Raw genomic sequence first — 21,288 nt, forward strand, 5'->3', positions numbered from 1 at the left:
TTCATGCCTTCCAGCAAAGGTTGATTTCACGTCCATTGCTTGTATTTATTAAATTCAGGGTAAGAGTAGGGTTGGATCTATGTGGCGAACATGTCAACAACCCAGAATCAGTGTCTAAATTGAAAAGTAGAGGAGATATCCCTGATATTCTAGCTAATATTTACCCTTCAATCAACATTAGTACAAGGCAGATTGTTTGACACAATCACATTGTTCTCATGGAAATAAGTTGCACAAATTGGCTGCTGTATTTCCTACGTTACACCAGTGATTACATTTCAAAGGTACTTCATTCACTGTATGGGCCTTGGATTGTGCTGAGGTTAGGGAAGGTACTACATGGATTCAAGATTGCCAACACTGATTCGCCACCTTTTGATATGGTCATGGCTGGTCATCCAGCTCAGAAGCCTATTCACACATTCTCTTTTGATCTCATTAGTCTTAAGAGCTATATCTAACATCTTCTAGAAGATATTAAATGTTTTGGCCTCAACCAATTTCTGTGGCAGAGAATGCCACAGACTCACCACTCTCTGGATGAAAACATTTCTCCGAATCTCCAGGCCAAAAACCTTTAGACTCTGACACTTGGTGCTGGGCTCCCTGATTGTTGGAAACATTCTTTCTGCATTTATCCTGTCCAGTCCTGTTAAAACTGTAAGGTTTCTATGAAATCTCCTCTCATTCTTCTTAACTCTGATATGAAGATGAAATGTACATGGTGGACCTTTTCCAAATCAACCTGCTCAGAGATGTTATTACACAGGTCTGGATCAGGTGAGACCTGAACCTAGGCCTCCTGGCTCTGTGGTAGGAACACTACAATGGTGTTGTTGGAATGACCCAAATTATTTTGTGTGTCTCCTAGTCTTTTGTTCCTGTTCTTGCTTTTTAGTTTCTTTGATTTTGCTGCTTTCTAGAGTTTGATTTCCTTGATCCGTCCACATTCCTTTCATTCCTACCCTGGCTATTCATTCTGATCAGTTAACCTCCCCCCATCCCATTAGTAGTTGCCACATGTAGCTTCACACCTCCACACACATTTCTATCTTTGAGACAAACCTGAAGGAGATGTCAATCTTCCCTCCGAAGTCAATCATCAGCAAATTCCAAATTAATCTTGAAAATTGGTTGCGAAGTTTTTCACCAGCACAAGATGCTAATATTTAAATATGGCCATGTCAAAAGGCTGGTGGAGTTTTTGCACTGGAAGTGAGTTGTAGTTACTCTGTTGTTCCTCCTCCTGTTTTTCGCCTCGCAGCACATGGAATTAAATAATACATTCATAGCCCGTAGCATATATTCTCCAGCCTGTATGGTCCACTTGCTGTATCACACACCTCAAAGCCTTTAGTCTTTTGCAAATTCATACTTGTAGCCAAAATTGCTTCTCATGGGCACTCAGAACAGGGAAGACAGGAGCTTGGATTCTAGCCATTCCAGCCTGATGCCAGCTGAACTGAAAGTTTGACAGGTTAAGTTTTTGATGCATTCCTGTTTCCCTCCATTTTTAGTTGGTGTCAGTTCAATTCTTGCAGGCGAGACTGGCTGTACAGTGAAAAAGGGAGCTAGGTTTTCTCTGTTCAATGTTGGTTCTAATTTAGCTAAACGTTTCCCTAATGTTCTGCCTGTTAATCCCCTAGGTCTGTCCAGAGCTGAGCAAACATTAAAAGTATTTTTTTGGACTTGCATTGAAAATGACATGCCAAAGGTCTTAAAGTTACACATATCAAAGTATTACCATGGAATTTAAAATGTTCAGTTGTGTTAGTCTTGTCTCTCCCTAAATATAACCTGCTTTGTGATTCCTGTGCTCTGATGTCTTCAGTGCCACTCCCACATTATGAATATTGGAGCTAGTTCATGGGTTCATTTTTAGACATAACAGGTGAGGTGAGAGAAAACCAAATCTGTAAGTGGCCTGAGCTTGTAAAAATCAAAGGCAAAGCAAATGGACCCATTAGCAGTCAATTTAAAAGCACTTGATTGTAACAGAGATAAGGGTGGTTACCATTAAACAAAAGAAAAGTTGTAACAAACTTTCAAATGAAAGACTTTGGATTTAGTTTGTAACACCCAAAATGCCATTTCTTGACCTTCTCTTTTGGTAGATGGTATTTGATGTATTAATTCTCTACCACTTCTTTATAAAATGACTTCTTCCACCTTCTCATCACTTCTTCCTAACAACTGTAAAGCTTTATTTACATAATGTTTAAAACTGTGTTTGTTATCATTTTTAAAATAATTCTCAGTGGATGCTGAGATTAATATGTTTAACCTTCAACTGCACTTCTGAAACTTTGTATTGTCATTCTTTGGAAGAGGAAAGCCATGAAGGTCCACTGAAAAATATTTTGAAATGATAACAGTCACGGTTTAAAACATTATGTAAATGAGCTTTGCTGTTTTCAGGAAGAAGTGTGAAAAGGTGGAGAAAGCTATTTTATAGAGAAGTGGTAGAGAAATAACACATCAAATGCACTGATAATGGTGAATACGTACCCACATGTTCCTGCGAATTCTGGAATCTGCTAATTAATGTTAACAATAATTTAGCATAAACCACTCATTACTGTATATACTTGGTTTCCCTGGTGTTTCTCTGTACTAACCTTGTCTTTTCAGGAAATTTTAATTCCTTAATTCCGTTGCGTGTGTATGTTTTGAAGATAATGAGTATGAGCACAAACTTCCAATACATCAAACCACCCCCAACCTAGTGTCTTCAGCAATTTCTCATTCTTGCAAGCCTGGGGCAAGTCAAAGTATGCTTCATCTTTAGCACAATACAGGAAAATGTTGAAGGCCTGACTGTACCACTCAAGACAAGTAATTTTAAATGGGCTGGCAGCATTATTGAACAGAATAGTGGCATTTTCTGAAGGTTGATTTCCACTGCTCTGTTGGCAAACAACTCATACTGGCTTGCAAGAGAAACAATTCCTGATTGCCTCCTTGGTGAGGCTTGAATGAAGTATGATAGCAAGGAAATCACACAACACCACCCAGTGCTTTCGTGTGCGCACAGCAAGGCGTGTACCAGGGCTCCTTCAGTATACAGAAGTGATGGCTTCTATAGCCCAAGTGCCCATGTGTCTGACTTGCAAAATCCAAAGCGTTTGTACATTTTGAAAGTGTCTCTGTGTCACTGCCTGATGTAAAATGTTGTTCTGTAAATGGAAATTATTTGCTTTTAAATGTTGTAGACATTATCTATTGTAAATGTTTAAACACAGAAAAGGTATCTATATGAAGATAAATATATATATATTATATAATATATATATAGTAGAAGTGAATTGTGCATTTGCTAAAGAGACAAAAACGAGCCACTTAGTGCTTTATAATGTGGGCCACAATTCCCTTCTGTGTCCCATTCTCTTGATATTGTGTTCTGTTAATGTTTCAATTGGTTTATATTTAATTGGATCATCTTATGTCAGCAATGGGCTTCACACCTTCACACAAAGGGAATAACCTCAAATTTTCCACCGCTCTCACAGGAGGTGATCTCATCCCATGCCAGTCACTATACAAAGGGGCATATATTCCCTTGCTCAAGGGTAAGTTACTTATCCATGTGTCTCCGCACAGGCACTGCAACTTTTTCACCACTTCATGGTCAGCCTGTATCACCATTCAAAGCCATATCTGGTTTAACTTTATCAATCAAGTGAATATGTTCTTTTAAATGCGGACCTTGGAAATACATTCAGGGGATATTAAGTCTCAACAAGAGCCCATTGCTGATGTAGTGAGGATTCTAAGGCAAAGTGACAAGGAATTGATCTTTCAACAGTTTGTGATCCCCATGTTTATTTTCCAAACCTGTTCTATTCCTGCCACAGACCAATCCATTAATGAGCTGGATTGTTTCAAGTACAGTGTTACCATTTTAAAAGCTGCCAAATTAATGTATTCCATCAGTTGTTAAAGAAAAATGGAATCTTGGAGAGCAATCTATAAAATGCGTAAATTTCAACAATGAACCTAAATCTAAATTAAACAGAATAAAATGTTGTCGGGCCTTTTCATTTTTAAAAGTCAGGCATGCAATATGGTGCGGTTGCAATAGAAAGAAACTGTATATAATCATTGGCAGCACATGTCCTCTGCAAGTAAAAGGACCATGTCCAGGCATTGTGCCTTTAGGGAATTAAACTAAAGCATCGGGGACAATGGTGCCATAACGTATTCTCCATGAAAATGCCCCAACCAATTAAACTCATCTCATTAAGTTATCAGAATCCCTTTTGTGTGCCGTAAAAATTGTTCTCCCTTTAAATTTTGGTATTCTTGCTTCTGTTCTGATGAGTGCAACACAACAATCTTTGAAAGCATGTTGCTTTTCTCCAGCAATAAATATCTGATTTGCCCATTTTGTATGCAAAATATTGAATCCTTTGTCGTTTTGTTCCTTTGCAGTGTCTGCACTGTGCTGTGGTTTGCTAACACTGCCCCATACTTACAGTATTTGCAGTTCTAATCTTTGTGAAGAACTAGACTGTATTTCATGGCCTCTAAGACTAACATTTCCTCAGATGCTCAAGTCAGCATATCTTTGTATGATGTGTACTATAATTTAACAACATACAGTATTTAGATTTAATGGACTCTCACCATTGTTATTACCATTGTTGACATAAGTATTTCTACAGTTTACATTTTCTTCTTGTTCTAAACCATCCTCAGACATTCTATAAATGTATTCCAATATACAGTCACATTTCTTCCTCTTCCTCTTTCTGTTCTATGAAGATTACAATCTGTCTATTGCCCTAAACGTCAATATTCCTGCTCCTCGGATGCAAATCTTCCCTCTGTTTGCCTCATTCTCTTCCTCCCATCTGGGCACTGTTTCCACTTATCCTGTTACTCCTTTACCTTACCCCACTAATTCCCTCACCCTCATCTTCAGCATATATATTGTACACCAGTTTTTCCTAGCTACTACCAGTTCTGATGAAGGGCCATTGGACTCAAAACATTTACTTTCCTTTCTCTCCACAGTAACTGCAAAACCTGAATTTTTCCAGCAATTTCCAATTTGATTGTCGGGTTAAGATCAGCAGTCAGTGCGCAGCTCAATCATGTCCTGAGATTTGTTAAAGAATCTCCAGAAAAGTGTGCAAGATTTTATTTAGACCATTTACAGATGGTGTCCTTCAGCTGTCAAAACATCAACGCCCCATATCCTCATTTAGCTTCATGTAGCATCATAACTACTAGCTAATGTCACCATTGATTGTTATACATTCCCAGTCTAAAGTTTAATTAAAAATAATGCACAAGCAGACACCCTGATTTTGAAAGAAAAGATTTCTGATGGGCTAATTGAGTTTAGGCTATGCTAATTTGTAGAGTTTCTTAAAAGCAGTGAAATGCAGTCTTGGGAACCTGTGCCATTTTGTGGTGTACACACCCTGACGTACTGTCATGGTTTGTCTCTCTTTGTCTTGAGGCTCTCGCTGAAGCACTGTCAACATGTGGTAACTTTATAATGTAGTAAAATATATATTTTATCATTGAATTTCTTTTCTAAAAATTGGCAGTTTAACAGGAAAATAAAATTATTTAAAAGATATATATATAAGTTCTATGGTGAGTGTATTTTAAATATGAGATATATCTATAAATAAATATATAAATGTTCCAAGTATTTTGGATGTGAGTTTGTGGATTTTGTACAGTTTGAAATGGATTCATCCAGCAGTGAAAGATTATCGGGTGGGAGGGATGTCACTTAAGTTTTGGTGAGCTTTTTGGGGGCTGCACACACAAAGATTGAGGTAACAACAGCTATTCAGACATCAAAATAATTAGAATTCTGTCCTCTGTTGAATATTTTTGGCATTTCAACTCAATCTCTCCCTGTTCTTTAAGTGGCTCATTCTCAAATTTGGATTAAGATTTGAGAATATTTGTCCAGCCCAATCTGACAGTTGGCCACATCAAGAACTGCAACCCCAGTGAGAACCAGATCATAGGATATATATCACACAAACAGGCCTTTCAGCCCAAACGGTTCATGCTGATGTTTATGCTGTATTCCCTTCCCTCTCTGTTCCAGAATTAAATGCACCTATATCATTCAAACATTCCCAGTAGTAGTGATTTCCACATTCCCATCAGTCTCTGGTTAAAGACATATATTCTCAATTCCCTACAGGATTTCTTGGACCATCTTATATTAATGGCCTAATTGTGCACAAATATGACCTCCATTGGATGCCATTTTATTCACATGCAATCTTATTGCAATATATGCAGCTTCATTTCGCTGGGTCAGTGATTTTCAACTCTTTTGGTTAAAGAACTCCATTTCAAATGGGTTGGTAATCATGGGTACTCCTTCACCCACCTGTGTGCAACACACACACACACACAATCATATTTTAATGCTCTGCAATAGTCATAACATGAAAATGCTGTACTGTGTATTCTGGTTTACTGCTTTAGGTTTTTTTTTCCCATTTACTGACTAAACAAATATGTGGAGGTCTTTGATGCGGTGGTTGGTGTCTCTCTGTCTCTGAATCAGAAGCTCCCACTCCAAGTCTTGATGGCCAAGGAAGGTGTGTTCATATGACAGTCAAACAGGTTGTGTATCAACATGTAAATCCATACAACACATGCCATTGGCAATCTGTAAGAGCCAGAGAGATTATTGATCAGCCACATGATGGAAAGGAATGGGCCCCCTCAACCATCACTAACCATAGTTCCAGACTACATCATGCTTGGGGCCACAGCAAATTGAACTCCTTGAATGAAATGCAAAGCACCAACAGCATCAGATGGTGTATGGCTTTTCCATCAATATTGTTGTGTTATGAATGGGGATGAAATCAGTACAGCATAAATGTTGGTTCATGAAAATATTTGATAGACATAGTCACCGGTAAAGTTAACAACTTACTGATTCTATGCTTTCTTATATCGTTAATCACTTCAGTTAAATCTGTTCTAACGTTCATAGAATGTTAGCGGAAAGCAGGCCATTGATAAAAGGTAAAGTCGTTAGTGTCTCATTGGACCATAGGGCTGCTGTCTCAGAAAGGGAGACAACGAATAGTGATTTAACTCTCAGGTGAGGGGTAAAGTTGGGAAGAAGAGCCCTTAATTGTAACCTCAGCCAGTGCAGAATTGAATCCATACTGTTGGCATCACTGTGCATTACAAACCAGCTGGCCAGCCAACTGACCTAACCCAGCTTCCAGAAGAAAGGGATGATGGCATCTGACATGGTGAATCTTTACACTGGTCTTAGAGCTCTCCATCTGCATTCCCCTTCTTGTGAGTGGCAGTTTTCCACCGTAACTTTTTCTCCCCACTGCCTCTCAAAAATGGTGGGATTACTACGGACCACTTCTTGTCTTATCTATTATGGGTCACACTAGGCAGAACTGAATGCCCTCCCTGTGTCAGGTTGGGACAACAGTAGATTCTGCTGCCTGAATGCCTCAACCCCAATTAGGTCTGTGATGGGAAGGCCCATGGATGGCCAGTTTATCGCCAGTTGAAGCCTTCATTGGGTCAACAAATGGCATTCGAAGATGTTCCCATCCCTGCCAATATGAATCCAGCATCTGACTAAGGTCAGGTTTGGGTTGTGCCATGGAGGGAGTACAAAAAGCAAACTGTCAAGGTTTCTTGGCAGCTCTGGGGGTATCTAAGTTCAAAATGACTCTGAGCTTGATCAAAGGATTCTGTTGGACGGGAGGTAGCCAATTGAGAACCAGTAGCATTGTTGCATTTAGCTGAGTTCATGGTTCCTTCACATCCCACAGTAAATAAAACGGAAGAATTTTCTTAGAGATTTGTAAGTGGCTTCTGCTAACAGAGTACTGCATCTTGTGTTCGTTATCAAAGCAGTCTACTGGTCATTTTTAATAATGAATCCCCTTTGGCATAACACAGATTGTCAGGCTCAATTTGGTGTTATAGTGCTGAATGTTATGTCATTCGTGTAAGAGGTGTGACTTTTAATTATTATTTACTTCAGAATTTGATTTTGAACTAGTAGCATTTGAGTTTTGGTTTCTGTGCATGTGAGCATTTAATGATTAGCTTGTCAATATTTGTGGAGTCACGGGCTTTTGAAAAAAAATGGCCTTGAGAATTTCTGGTGTGTTCATGGAAATTTGTTTGCAATGGGGAAGTTTTATGAGCAGACAGAAAAAGGGCCTGCTTTCAGTTGGAAGAATCAGGGATTCTTTTTTGCTTTGGGAAACATTATAGCATGTAAAGCTTTGTCTGAATCCCAAAGAATTAGTTTGGAAAAGTTAGAAATAGGTTACATTAGTATAAGATCTGAGTTTGCAAGATCCACATCAATGGTTAGAACCCTGAAGCGATAATTGGAAACTGACAAAATTTAAGCTCCGTGTGTGAATACTCAAGGAAGAGGCTATCAAACACTCAGGACTGGAAATTGAAACCAACTGTTAGGTCAAACCTATAGATGTGCTAGAGAAGAGAGCTCTCTGCTGTTTGAGTACTGTAAAGGGTTGCTGCTAGAATACATGGAATATTGTATGTTACTGTGCGTCTCAAGATTGTTAAAATTGTGTTAAATGTAAATAGCTTTATTGATTCTCTTTTAACTTCATTTCTGTTGCATGACAAACTTCTTTTACCATTAAAATAGAAACTGCAGGTTTGCACCTTTGTCTTTCAATGAAAGATCACCCTGTTAAATAATACAATGATCTATCAAGCCAGATTTCTGTCTGGGATCTGGCTTGTCCTCTCATAATATCGGCTTGATCATAACAAGTGTTAAGAATGGGTAGTAATCAAATTGCCATGGGAAGTAGAGAAGGGCCAGATGAAAGGAAGAATTTTGTTTATATAGTACCTTTCACAACCTCAAGATGTTTCAAATGATAGCCATTTCCTTGTTTTTTGAACTGTAGTCACTGTTGTTGGTAAAAACAGCTGTAGCAAGTAGCAAAGAGACTCGACGATAGTGATGTGACAGATGTTATTTATCTGGATTTTTAAAAGGCCTTTTTAGAAATACCCCATAATGGAACAATGAATAAGGTCAGAATGTGGAGTCAGGGGCCAAGTGAAAGAACTGATTGCTAGTTGTCTGAAGATGGAAAGTAGAAAATGAAAATAACAGAGAGAGGGAAGAAGTGTTCCACAAGGATCCAAGCTGAGACTGCTACTGTTTACAATTTACAATAATAATTTGGAATCAAAATAATAAATTCTGAATTTCAGATGGTCATTACTGAGGAAAATAGCAAAAAATTTACAGGACAACATAACTGATCTCACAGAATGGTCAATAAGTTGTCAAATGAAGTTCCACAAAGATAAAGATGAGGTAGTCCATTTGGGTACAGTAAAAAGATCACTTATTTCTGGGGAGGTATAAGTCTAGGTAGGACTGGAACAAAGAGATCTCAAATGCATAAATGTCACTTGGTCCATCCCTAAGTACCCTGTAGAAAGTAGTGGTGCTTGATGTGTATGTAGACCCACAGTGGAGGGAGTACCAGGACTTTGACCTAGTGACACTGAAGGAGTGATGATAAATCTCCAAGTCAGAATGGGAAAATGGAGTGAACTTGGGGGGGTGGGGGAGGGGATGGGAAGGGGTGAAGGTGGAGGATAGGGCAAAGGTGGAGGGTGGACAAAGATGGGGGGTGCATTGAAGATGGGGGATGGGGTGAAGGTGAGGGAGAGGCTAAAGGTGGAGGATGGGGTAAAGGGTGGATAAATGGGGTTAAGGTGGGGGATGGGCTGATGGTCGGGGTGAAGGTGGAGGATGGGTTGAACATGTGAGATGTGAAGGTGGGGGGTTGGATGGGGTGAATGCGGAGGGCGAAGATGGAGGATGGGGTAAAGGGTGGGGGAATGGGGTGAAGGTGGGGGATGGGGTGAAGGTGGGGGATGGGGTAAAGGGTGGGGGACTGGGGTGAAGGTGGGGGATGGGATGAACATGTGGGATGTGGTGAAGGTGGGGGGTTGGATGGGGTGAATGTGGAGGGCGAAGATGGAGGATGGGGTGGAGGGTGGGAGAATGGGGTGAAGGCGGGGGATGGGGTGATGGTCAGGGTGAAGGTGGAGGATGGGTTGAACGTGGGATGTGGCAAAGGTGGGGTGGAGGATGGGGTGATGGTTGGGGTGAAGGTGGAGGATGGGTTGAACGTGTGGGATGTGGTGAAGGTGGGGGGGATGGGGTGAATGTGGAGGGCGAAGATGGAGGATGGGGTGGAGGGTGGGGGAATGGGGTGAAGGCGGGGGATGGGGTAAAGGGTGGGGGAATGGGGTGAAGGTTTGGGGATGGGTTGAACATGTGGGATGTGGTGAAGGTGGGGTGGGGATGGGGTGATGTTTGGGGTGAAGGTGGAGGATGGGTTGAGGGTGAAGGTGGGGGTGAAGGTGCAGGACTGGTTGCCAACCCCCATGTGTTGAGGAGAGGGGTCTATTCTATGAGAACACATTCTCTCCATCACTGTCAGTCCAATGGACCAGCTCCTCATAGACTTCACCGCAGAGGCAGTGACAGCGCCACCCAGCGCACAGGAGGACCACACACACCCCCACCTCCCGCCCCAGGCACCGTCTCCTCCCGGGCGGGGTGACAGGGGGTGTGTGTGTGTGTCAGGATTGTCCGTGTGCCCGCCCACCCCCACGGTACGTCCCGCTTTCCCGTCCGGCTGGGAGCCCGGAAGGCTGTTCGCTGCGACTTTTGGTTCCGGATCCGTGTGGGAGGGCCGCCGTCAGTGTGTCGGAGCGGAGCGCGGGGATGCGGAGTGGGCCCGGGGCCCGCTCGGAGGCTGGTGACAGGCTGGTCCGGGAGTTCCTGCAGAGCGGAGCCACCGTGAGGTGAGGCCGGAGCCGGGCTCGGGCCTGGGCCTGAGCGGCTGGCGGTGACCGGCACATCCTCGCCTGGTCTGGCCTCCCTCCCTGCACCTTACCCCCCGGGATGGGGAGACCATCCTCCCCCCCCTCATCCCAGGCCTCTCCATAACCAAACCTCAGTGAGGCTCCCTGGCGGCCACTTCTCGCGGGAACGAACCGCGAGCTATTCGACTGCTGGGGGCATCGCGGCGAACACGTTGTGGTCCATTATCTGTCTGTCTGTGTCTTCAGGGTGTGGGCTGAGGGGGTAGGGAGGGGTCTGCAATCCTCTTGCTCATCCTCCTTGATATTTTCCTACATCAACCTGTTCGGAAATGTTATAGAGGTTCTCCTGGTCCAGAGGTAGAGTCACTACGACTGCACCACTAGAGCTTTAAAACGGAGGCAGAAGACCTTCAAGGGTTAGTAGGTATAGGTTGGGACATGACCACTGCATGACAGGAGCCCCTTTTTGCTTAACCTCCGGAGGGAGCTGAGGGCAATTGTCACAGGCCACCTGGAGTTACAGCTGAGATCTCCTTACTCAGAGTCTGGGGGGTGTGACAGGACCAGTTGTGGTTATATGGTTCTTTCAGAGTGAGTGGGCTGAAAACCCTTCCGAACTGTACAAGTCAACGAGCTCAGTATTGAAAAGGTATTGCTTCTTATGTTTGATGGGATGTCCAGGTTTGTGGAAGCACTAGTATTTTGCGTAGATCACTGAGTAGCAGGGGCTGACTGCCCAATGCATCCTGACATTCTGACAATCAACAAGTGCCTCTCTCCTTTTGTAAGGACAGCGTAATTGGGAAGGTAGTATCATCCAAACTTAAAATCTATAGAATAAGAATATTTGTGGAATCAGCTTGTCTTGACCATTTGTCAAACAGCATCACTGAGGAAAAAAAGATCAGATCATTGTCAGTTTGCTGTTTGTTAGAGTTTGCTGTGTGTAAATTGGCTGCTGGAACTACATTTTAACAAATAGTTAATTGGTATTAAAGAGATTTGGGATCTACTGACACTGTGAATTTTGTTGAACAGATGTCTCATGTAAAATAAACTTGAGAAAGAACAATTAGGTGAACATCTGGGAATTTAAGAAATAATCTCGTGCTACAAAGAGGTAAATTATACTATGCCTTTACATGAGTGAATTAAGATGAGTAGAATAGGACTTCCATCTGCAATAATTTTGGTCATTTTTCAATTATTGAGGTCATTCTCTGATAACTGATTCTGAATACTTTTTGCTATTGAAAGCAATACACAGTTGTTGTTTTCAGTGTATTTTCTGATACATTTTCAAATCAAGATGGTGTAGGGTTTGGAGGGAACATGCAGGTTGTGTTTTCCCATGTAACTCCTGCCCTTGTCCAAGTGGGTGGACAGGTCACTGGAGATGCTACTGAAAAGTTTTTGCTGCAAAAAAAACCTAAAAATGTGTTTATTATTTTACAGAACCAGAATGATGAAGAACTGGGGTGTTATTGGAGGAATAGCTGCAGCCTTGGCAGCAAGTATCTATGTATTGTGGGGACCAATTACTGAGAGGAAGAAGCGCAGAAAAGGTAGTGTATACAAGAAATGTAACTGTCAGTAATTGCATCAAGTTCTTTCTTTTCCTCGTATTTTATGCTTTTTGTTCTGAATGTATTTATATACTAGTGATAGTGGGTCATGTCTTTTTGTGGCTAGTTGATGTTCAAGTATCCTGGTGGCTAGTTTTCTGCCTGTTTGTCCAATGTAGTGTTTGTTGCAGTTCTTGCAAGGTATTTTGTAAATGACGTTCATTTTGCTTGTTGTCTGTATAGGGTCTTTTAAGCTCATTAGCTGCTGTTTAAGTGTGTTGGTGGGTTTGTGGGCTACTATGATACCAAGGGGTCTGAGTAGTCTGGCAGTCATTTCTGAGATGTCTTTGATGTGAGGTAAAGAGGCTAGGACTACTGGGGCCATGTGATGTTACCTAGTGTGGTGATGAAATGTCTGATACTGAACCTTGCAGCTCAGTGAGCAAACTCGCATCCTTATTCATGCCTCTTTCCATAATGTAAAATAGATAATTACATCCTTTGAACTGTTGCAGTGCTTTTTCTCAGTGTCTTACCGACAACTTGATGTGGCGGAATGTATCTTTTCTGGTGTGAAATTATACTGTAAGAAACTACTACGAGTACAACCTGTACCCACACTCATTCTCTGCATGATTATAGCTTTAAAAATCACAATAAGTGATGCACAAGCACATAAGATATCGCTTCGAAACAATTAACTTTGGCTGAAATGATTTGTGACTTTATGATCTGTGACGTTTTTCCTAATCTGGTCTTCCTAGAATATGGCGTACTTAAAGGAGATTTTTTTTGTTTCAGAATCAGAATCCTTTTAAAATAAATATGATCAAGATTAGTTGTCTTTTGATTAATCGATTTTAAATATTGATAACACTAGTTATTGTAAAATGAGTGTAGAATTTTGCTTCTGTGAATGGGAACGTTTTTCTGTAGAATAATGGTTAAACTGTATGAAGTTGCAACAAAACGAAGCCCTCTGGCCTCTTTAGCCTGCTCCACCACTCAGTAAAATCATGGCTGAACTGCTGCATCAACTCCACTTGCTGCTTTGTCCTTTGATTCCATTAGTGCCTAAAAATTCATCAATCTCAGCCTTAAATATACTCAATAACGCAGCTAGAGAATGCCAAAGATCCAAAACAGCCTGAATTAAGAGATTTCTTCTCATTTCAGTTCTAAATGATCACCACTTAATTCTTGGTTTGTGACACCTACATGCCCAAGCCAGCACAAGTAGCTTTTCAATATTTATCCTGTCAGGCCCTTTCAGAATGTTAGACATCACAATGGGTTCTTCCCCTCATTTTTCCAAACTTTCAAGTTTGTCAGTGCACTTCATTAATTCCGTCTCTCCTTGCAACCAAGATTAAATCTCTTGAATCCTTGTTACGTCCTCGTTAAGGCAAGTATATTTTTCCTTAGTTAGGAGACCAAGACTATCCGTTGTACTGTACATTTGGGTTTTTCAAAACCTTGCATAACCGCAGTAAGAAACTTCAATTCCTCTTTAGTAACAGCCCTCCTGTAATTACTTTCTGTATCTGCATTTCTTGCTTCATTTTGTGTACAAGAACACCTAAGTCTCTGCGTATCAAAATTTACTTTCAACAAAAAAAAATCTGCATTTCTGTTCTTTCTCCCAAAGTGGATAATTTCATATTCATTGAATCATACAGCACAGAAACAGACCCTTCGGTCCAGCCGGTCCCCCATGCTGAACATAATCCCAAACTAAACTAGTCCCACCTGCCTGCTCCTGGCCCAAATCCCTCCAAATCTTTCATAATCGCATACTTATCTAAATGCCTTTTAAACATTGTAATTGTGCCCACACCCACCACTTTCTCAGGAAGTTCATTCCACACATGAACCACCCTCTGTGCAAAAATATTTGCCTCTTATGTCTTTTTAAAATCTCTCTCCTCTCATCTTAAAGATGTGTCTCCTGGTCTTGAAATCACCCATCCTATGGAAAAGACAACTACCATCTATGCCCCACATTATTTTACAAACTTATATAAGGTCACCCCTCAACTTCTATGTTCCAGTGAAAAAAGACCCAGCCTATCCAGCCTTTTTTTATAACTCAAATCTTCCATACCCAACAACATCCTGGTAAATCTCTTCTGAACCCTCTCCAACTTAGTAATATCCTTCCTATAACAAGGGGACCAAAACTGGACACAGTATTCCAGAAGAGGCCTCACCAATGTCCTGTATAATCTCAACATCCTTTTAAACTCCATCTGGCATCATCTTACCAATCATTTAACTGGTCTGCATAAATATTGCGGTCTTGTACTTTACTCTGTCACCTAGCTTTGTAACATTAACAACATTGAAGGACCAAGTATAGGTATCCATTGAAGTCATTGATACAGATTTGTAAGTAACCGAGGCTCCAGTACTTTAATAGTTATACCTGCCATCTAAAAATAACCAATTTTTTCCTAACTTCTGATTTTGTCCTCTGGCCCTGCCAATATGTTACCTCCAATCCCATAAGCCCTAATCATCATCAATCGTGTCTTATTAAATGCCTTCTGAAACTCCAATGACACAACAAGAAGGCGGGGAGGGGCTGTTGTGGTCCGATGGTAGTGTCCCCACTTTTTGAACCAGGAGGCATAGGTTCAGGTCCCAGAGCTGTGTCGTAACATCCTAGAAAAGGTTGATTTGAAAATCACAGGTTTCCACTTATCTAACCTGCTAATTACAACCTCAAACAAGCACTCCTGGTAGGCATGTCCATCATGATATTCCTTTATTAAAGTTGTGTTGACGATTTTCAAAGTGCCCTCGTTAGCATTTGTTTAATTACAGATTAAAGCATGTCGTCAATTTCCAGAGAAAGGCAGACCATCCTGGTTCTTCTCCCTTTCCTTCTTCCTTAAAAGGTAGGGTTATATGTGCTGCCTTTCAATCAACAAGGAGCATTCTGGAATCCAAATTATAACTATTTCTGCAACAAACCTTTAAAACCTCTGATATAATGGGCTGTTGTGGTGCAGTGTGTAGCATCCTTGCCTCTGAGCCGGAAGGTTTGGGTTCAAAGGGAAGATGGTGGAAATGTGGTAGTGGTACTAGACTCTTATTTCAGAATCCCAGACTAATGTTCAGGAAACATGGGTTCAAATGACAACTGTTGAAATCTGCATTTCTGTTCTTTCTCCCAAAGTGGATAATTTCTTCAAATTTCTAGAAGTGAAACACAAAACTAGTGATTGAAATCACTGTTGATTATTGTAAAAACCTAATAGGTTCACTCATTTTCTTTAGAGAAGTAAATCTGCCATCTTTATCTGGTCTGTCCTACATTTGGCTTCAGACCAATAACATAACTGCCCTGTGGACAATTGCTGGTCCAGCCAAGAACACCCATACCCCAGGGATGAATATTTAAGGAAATGTCTCACTCCAGGACTTGATAATTGGAGGAGTTGTAGCATAGCCACAAACTTGTAAATCCTTCCAGCATATGCCAATTAGTAAGTGTACAGGTATTTCTACTCAGTCACAAAATAAAAAGAAACCAGAGCCATACCTCGGCCATGACTGTCTGTTGCTCTGGGCATACAATATACTTATTTGCTGTTCTGCAACTCAACTTGGGAAGTCACCTGGTTAGGTAACAAATCTGGATCAGATTTTGCCAGTATCGTGGGATTCGATCCCTATCTGGCTGGGGTAAATTTGGAACCTCCCTCTTTGCCCTACTCATAGCAGAGGTCATGGTCCTGTATGGAGAGTGTGGTGCTGAAAAAGCACAGCAGGTCAGGCAACATCCGAGAAGCAGGAGAATCGACAGTTTGGGCATAAGCCCTTCATCAGGAATGGGCTTGTGGGCCTGATCATACATTCTAATGAAGGGCTTATGCCCAAACTGTCGATTCTCCTGCTTCTCAGATGTTGCCTGAACTGCTGTGCTTTTCTAGCACCACACTCTCAACTCTGATCTCCAGCATCTGCAGTCCTCACTTTCTCGTCCATCATGGTCCGATGATTGGAAGCAATTTTTGGGCAGACTATAAGAAAATGTACACAGCCAGGTCTTTTGAGGACTTGTCAGCTTTTCTATTAATTTCTTCAGGACATTGGAGGGATATGGACCGGGTGCTGGCAGGTGGGACTAGATTGGGTTGGGATATCTGGTCGGCATGGAAGGGTTGGACCGAAGGGTCTGTTTCCGTGCTGTACATCTCTATGACTCTTTATTCTTTAATAAAATTAATTACTTTAGATTTCCATTCGAATCTTGGGTCATCCCAATTTCTTGTGGGTTAGTTGTGCTTCACCTGTGAACGGAGTCACTAAATGTTTGATTGTGCCTGTGGTTTCTTTATTCCCCACTATAATTGCTCCTGTAGTTACATTTTAAAATCATCTTATTTACTTATAAAAGCTCTTACGATCTGTTTTTATATTTCTTAGCCGTGTACATTCATATTCTAATTACTCCCTCATTTTCAACTTCTTGGTCGTAGAGTCATAGAGCACAGAAACAGACCCTTCAGTCCAACTCCTCCGCACTGACCAGACATCCCAACCTGACCCAGTCCCATTTGCCAATATTTGACCCAAAACCTTCTAAACCCTTCCTATTCATATACCAATCTAGATGTTTTTTAAATGTTGTGACTGCACCATCCTCCACCACTTCCTCTGGCAGTTCATACCATATATGCACCACCCTCTGTGTGAAAAAGTTACCCCTCAGGTTCTTTTTAAATCTTTCCCCTTTCACCCTACACCTATACCGCCTAGATTTGGACTCCTCCATACTTGGAAAAAGACCTTGTCTCTTTATCTTATTCATGCTTTCAGGGAGAACTTGCCAACTGCACATGTAATTGGCTTGATGGTAGGAGACAGAGGGTGGTAGTGGAGGAGGATTGTTTTTCAGACTGGAGGCCTGTGACAAGCAGTGTTCCACAGGGATCGGTGCTGAGTCCACTTTTGTTTGTCATTTATATGAACAATTTGGATGAGATATTCAGATGCGTGGTTAGTAAGTTTGCAGATGACACAAAATTGGTGGTATAGTTGACAGTGAAGAAGGTTTTCTAAGATTACAAAGGAATCTTGATCAATTGTGCAGTTGGACTAAGGAGTGACAGATGGAGTTTAATTTTGATAAAAGGTGAGGTATTTCATTTTGATAAAACAAACGAGAGCAGGACTTGTACAGTTAGTGATAGGGATTCAGGTAGTGACCTAGAGAACCCCCACCCCCCCACGGGGTTCAGGTACATAGTTCTTTGAAAGTTACATGACAGCTAAACAGGGCGGTTAAGAAGATTTTACATCACAGCTACAGGAAAAGTTATATCACAGCTAAACAGAGTGGTCAAGAAGGTGTTTAGCTCCTTCATTGAGCCTTCATTGCTCAGACCGTTGAGTATAGGAGTTGGGACATCATGCTGAGGTGGTATGAATGTTGGTGAACCACTTTTGGAGGACTGTGTACAGTTCTGGTCTCCCTGCAACAGGGAGGATAATTACTAAATTAGTGAGGGTTCAGAAAAGATTTACCAAGATGCTACCAGGAATGGAGGGTTTGAGTTATAAGGATAGACTGGTACTTTTATTTTCACTGAACATAGGAGGTGGAGGGGTGACCTTATAGAGCTTTATAAAATCACGAGCGGCATAGAGAAGGTGACTAGCAAAGGTCTTTTCCCTGGGGTGGGTGATTAGAGGGCATATTTATAAGGCAAGAAGAGAAAGGTCTAACGAGGGACCCAGAGGGGCAATGTTTTCACACAGAGGATGGTTTGTGTGCGGAAAGAACTGTCAGAGGAAGTGGTAGATGCAGGTACAGTTACAACATTTAAAAGGCATTTGGATAAGCACATGAATAGGAAAGATTTAGAGAGGTATGGGCTAAGCGCAGGCAAGTGGAACTATTTTAGTTTGGGAAACTTGGTCGGTATGGATGAGTTGGACTGAACGGTCTGTTTCCGTGCTATATGATTCTATGATTCTAGAAACGGGTTTCAGTGGCAAAAAGGTTACTAGCCAGAGTACACAAATCAGGCTGTAATGACTGCCACCTGGTGGCTCTGACATCCATCATTGTGAAGTGCTTTGAGAGCATAGTAATGGCACACATCACCTCCAGCCTCCCAGATCGCCTTGATCACTACAAATCACCTACCGTCTCAATAGGCAGATGTCACGTCCTTGCTGAAAATGTGTTGATGGAAAAGCGCAGCAGGTCAGGCAGCATACAAGGAACAGGAAATTCAACGTTTCGGGCATAAGCCCTTCTTCAGGAATGCCTGAAAACGTCGAATTTCCTGTTCCTTGGATGCTGTCTGACCTGCTGCGCTTTTCCAGCAACACATTTTCAGCTCTGATCTTCAGCATCTGCAGGCCTCACTTTCTCCTCGAAGATGTCACCTCCCTGGCCTTACACTCATTCCTCGAATATCTGGATAAAAAGGACATCTGCATCAGACTCCTATTTATTGACTTTAGCTCCTTCAACTCCACAATTCCAATCAAACTCATCTTCAAACCCCAAGACTCTGCTTTTCCTCTCTATGACTGGATCCTCGATTTCCAACCCAGAGATCGCAGTCAGTAAGAATAGGTGACCACATCTCCTTCACAATAACCCTCAACACCAGTGCCCTGCAAGGTGGTGTACACAGCTCCTTATTATACTTCTTTTACACTCACGACTGTCTGGACAAATTCAGCTCTAACTCCATTTACAAATGTTCTGATGGCACCATCATTGTGGGTTGGATATCGAACAATGAGGAACTTATCCCAGTTCTACTCTCCCACCCTCTTCCATTGTGCAGAAAATACAAAAGTTTGAAAGCATACCAACAGATTCAAAACAGCTTCTTCCCCACTGTTACCAGACTTACGAATGGACCGCTCATATATTCATCTTTCTCTGTACCTTCTCTATAGTAGTAAACACTATATTTTTCATTCTGTTCTATTACCCTAACGTCTTTCTGTAATGTGTGATTTGTCTGGTTGCATGCAAAACAATACTTTTCACTGTATGTCAGTACATGTGACAATCATAAATCAAATTTATATGAATTGGCAAAAGAAGCATGGTGGAGATTATCATGTTTTTAATGCTGATAGTTATAAGGATACGTAATACTATTGCACTGTCTGAAATGGTATTGAAAGTTGATTCAGTAGAAACTTTCTAAAGGGAGTTAGATAAATGATAAAAAGAGAGACAATTTTCATGGCTGTGAGAAATGGGTAAGGGAGAGCAATTAACTGGATAGCTGTTTCACCAGGCTGGTTCAAGTCGAATTGGCCAAATGGCCTCCTGCTTTGCTGTAATTACTCCCATGAATCTAGCCCAGAGTGGAATGAATTGAGCATCTCTTTATTTTTGTCTGTTGGCTGTGCCAATCTGATGTGAAATGCATTTGGTTGGTCTCAGATCCAGGGCTAGTCACCATGGGTCTTGATGTTCAGTTGTTGATTAGCAATCATGCTCAGAAGATGTTAGAGTGGGCAAGTGTCTCAGCTGGAGCTGTGGGGGAAGACTTTCGAATTTTGATACAGGGCATAGAAGTCTTTCAGTACCTCATTCCATACTGTACCTGATGTTCAGAGTGCTTCAAATAGAGACTGAGCACTGACAATACAATACTATTCCATTTCCTACTGCTGTCACCCTCGCCCTGAGTGGAAAAGTTCACCAACTGAACATGACACAATCCACTTCTCTTTTCTTGACCCGTGAATTCTGATGGCATTGCTGGGATGTGTTGTCTTCAAGGAGTCACAGAGGTCGGCCGCTGCTATGGGCTGAATTTATTGTAGTCATCGATCAGGGAAGGATGATTCAGCATTGACTGGGGATGCTAATTCAGCTCTGTCAAATGGTCAGGCTCAGTAACCTTGTCACGCTAACGCTCCCCCAGTGTTATCAGCATTCCATCTTTTAAGCAAAAAAAAAATCATTTTAAGCAATCAACCAGCTTGAATGGAGCAAAACAGAAAATTGCTTTATCCTTAAGTCATGATTTTGTGTAATTGTTTATTATTCAAGAGTAATCCTGATGGTAAGACACGCTGTATGTTCGTCTGTTTCTACCGCACTCTCTATATTTCTCTCCTCTTCCCATCCCTTCCCACTGCTTTTCCACTCTGACTTCCTTTCTATTGTTTTAAGTGCTGAGATAAAATAGCATGGTGCAGCCAAATTAGCATTTGAAGAGAGAAAACTCCAATTTCCTTGCTCAGCTCTGTCTCACCTCTGGAAGAGCTATATTGATAATCAGCTGAATGGCGGAGGACTGGACATAGGTTGGGTTCAAGGTTTCATAGTCAATGAGTACAGGATGTTTGTTCTTATTTGCTGGAGGACATTCCTTGAAGTTGTTTGGGGATAGACTGCAGGATATTTATCGTATATAGGTTTGAATGTGACCTGCCTCTTGAAGACCACTGCTGCAGCACACTGTGGTAATCCAAGTAATGTAAGTAATTTCTTGTAAAATTGCACTCCCCAGAGGAATAACCTGACTTTGTTTTAACCATTGTCTCATAATTGAAATGTGATGCATGCAGAGTGATAGAAACACAGGACTCTTTCAAAATCTAGATTTTGGACTAAGGACTAATGGTTTCCCATTGCCCAGCAATTGAAACCCTGGTGCCAAGGCAACTCAATCGACTGGTGCTAGTGTGTCGTCTCCATTAAAACCTTGGAAAGGGCAATTCTCAATGCTTTTACTCTTAGATGTGCAGAATCAGAGCATTTTGAGATGTATGCTAAATATAAAGAGCAGGGATTTAAACATTGTAACCCATGGTACATTTGAACAGCCTGATTTTATTACTGGTGCAGGTTATT

The 21,288-nt window shown here is 41.5% G+C and overlaps 1 protein-coding gene across 2 annotated transcripts in view; it reads left to right on the forward strand.

Moving 5' to 3' along the window:
* The first annotated feature begins 10,690 nt into the window (after positions 1 to 10,690).
* Positions 10,691 to 21,288, forward strand: part of LOC132827052 (ubiquitin carboxyl-terminal hydrolase 30-like) — a 37,579-nt gene continuing 26,981 nt past the window's right edge. Inside the window, exons 1-2 of one of the 2 annotated variants that reach the window (XM_060843480.1) lie at positions 10,691 to 10,851; positions 12,328 to 12,437. In XM_060843480.1, coding sequence (XP_060699463.1) covers positions 10,772 to 10,851; positions 12,328 to 12,437 — 190 coding nt within the window. In that variant the 5' untranslated portion in view covers positions 10,691 to 10,771. Of the gene's footprint in view, positions 10,852 to 11,595; positions 11,680 to 12,327; positions 12,438 to 21,288 lie in introns of those variants that run through there. The other variant, XM_060843482.1, reaches the window with a different exon arrangement.

The sequence above is a fragment of the Hemiscyllium ocellatum genome, chromosome 24, assembly GCF_020745735.1.
Source record: "Hemiscyllium ocellatum isolate sHemOce1 chromosome 24, sHemOce1.pat.X.cur, whole genome shotgun sequence".
NCBI classification, from domain to species: domain Eukaryota; kingdom Metazoa; phylum Chordata; class Chondrichthyes; order Orectolobiformes; family Hemiscylliidae; genus Hemiscyllium; species Hemiscyllium ocellatum.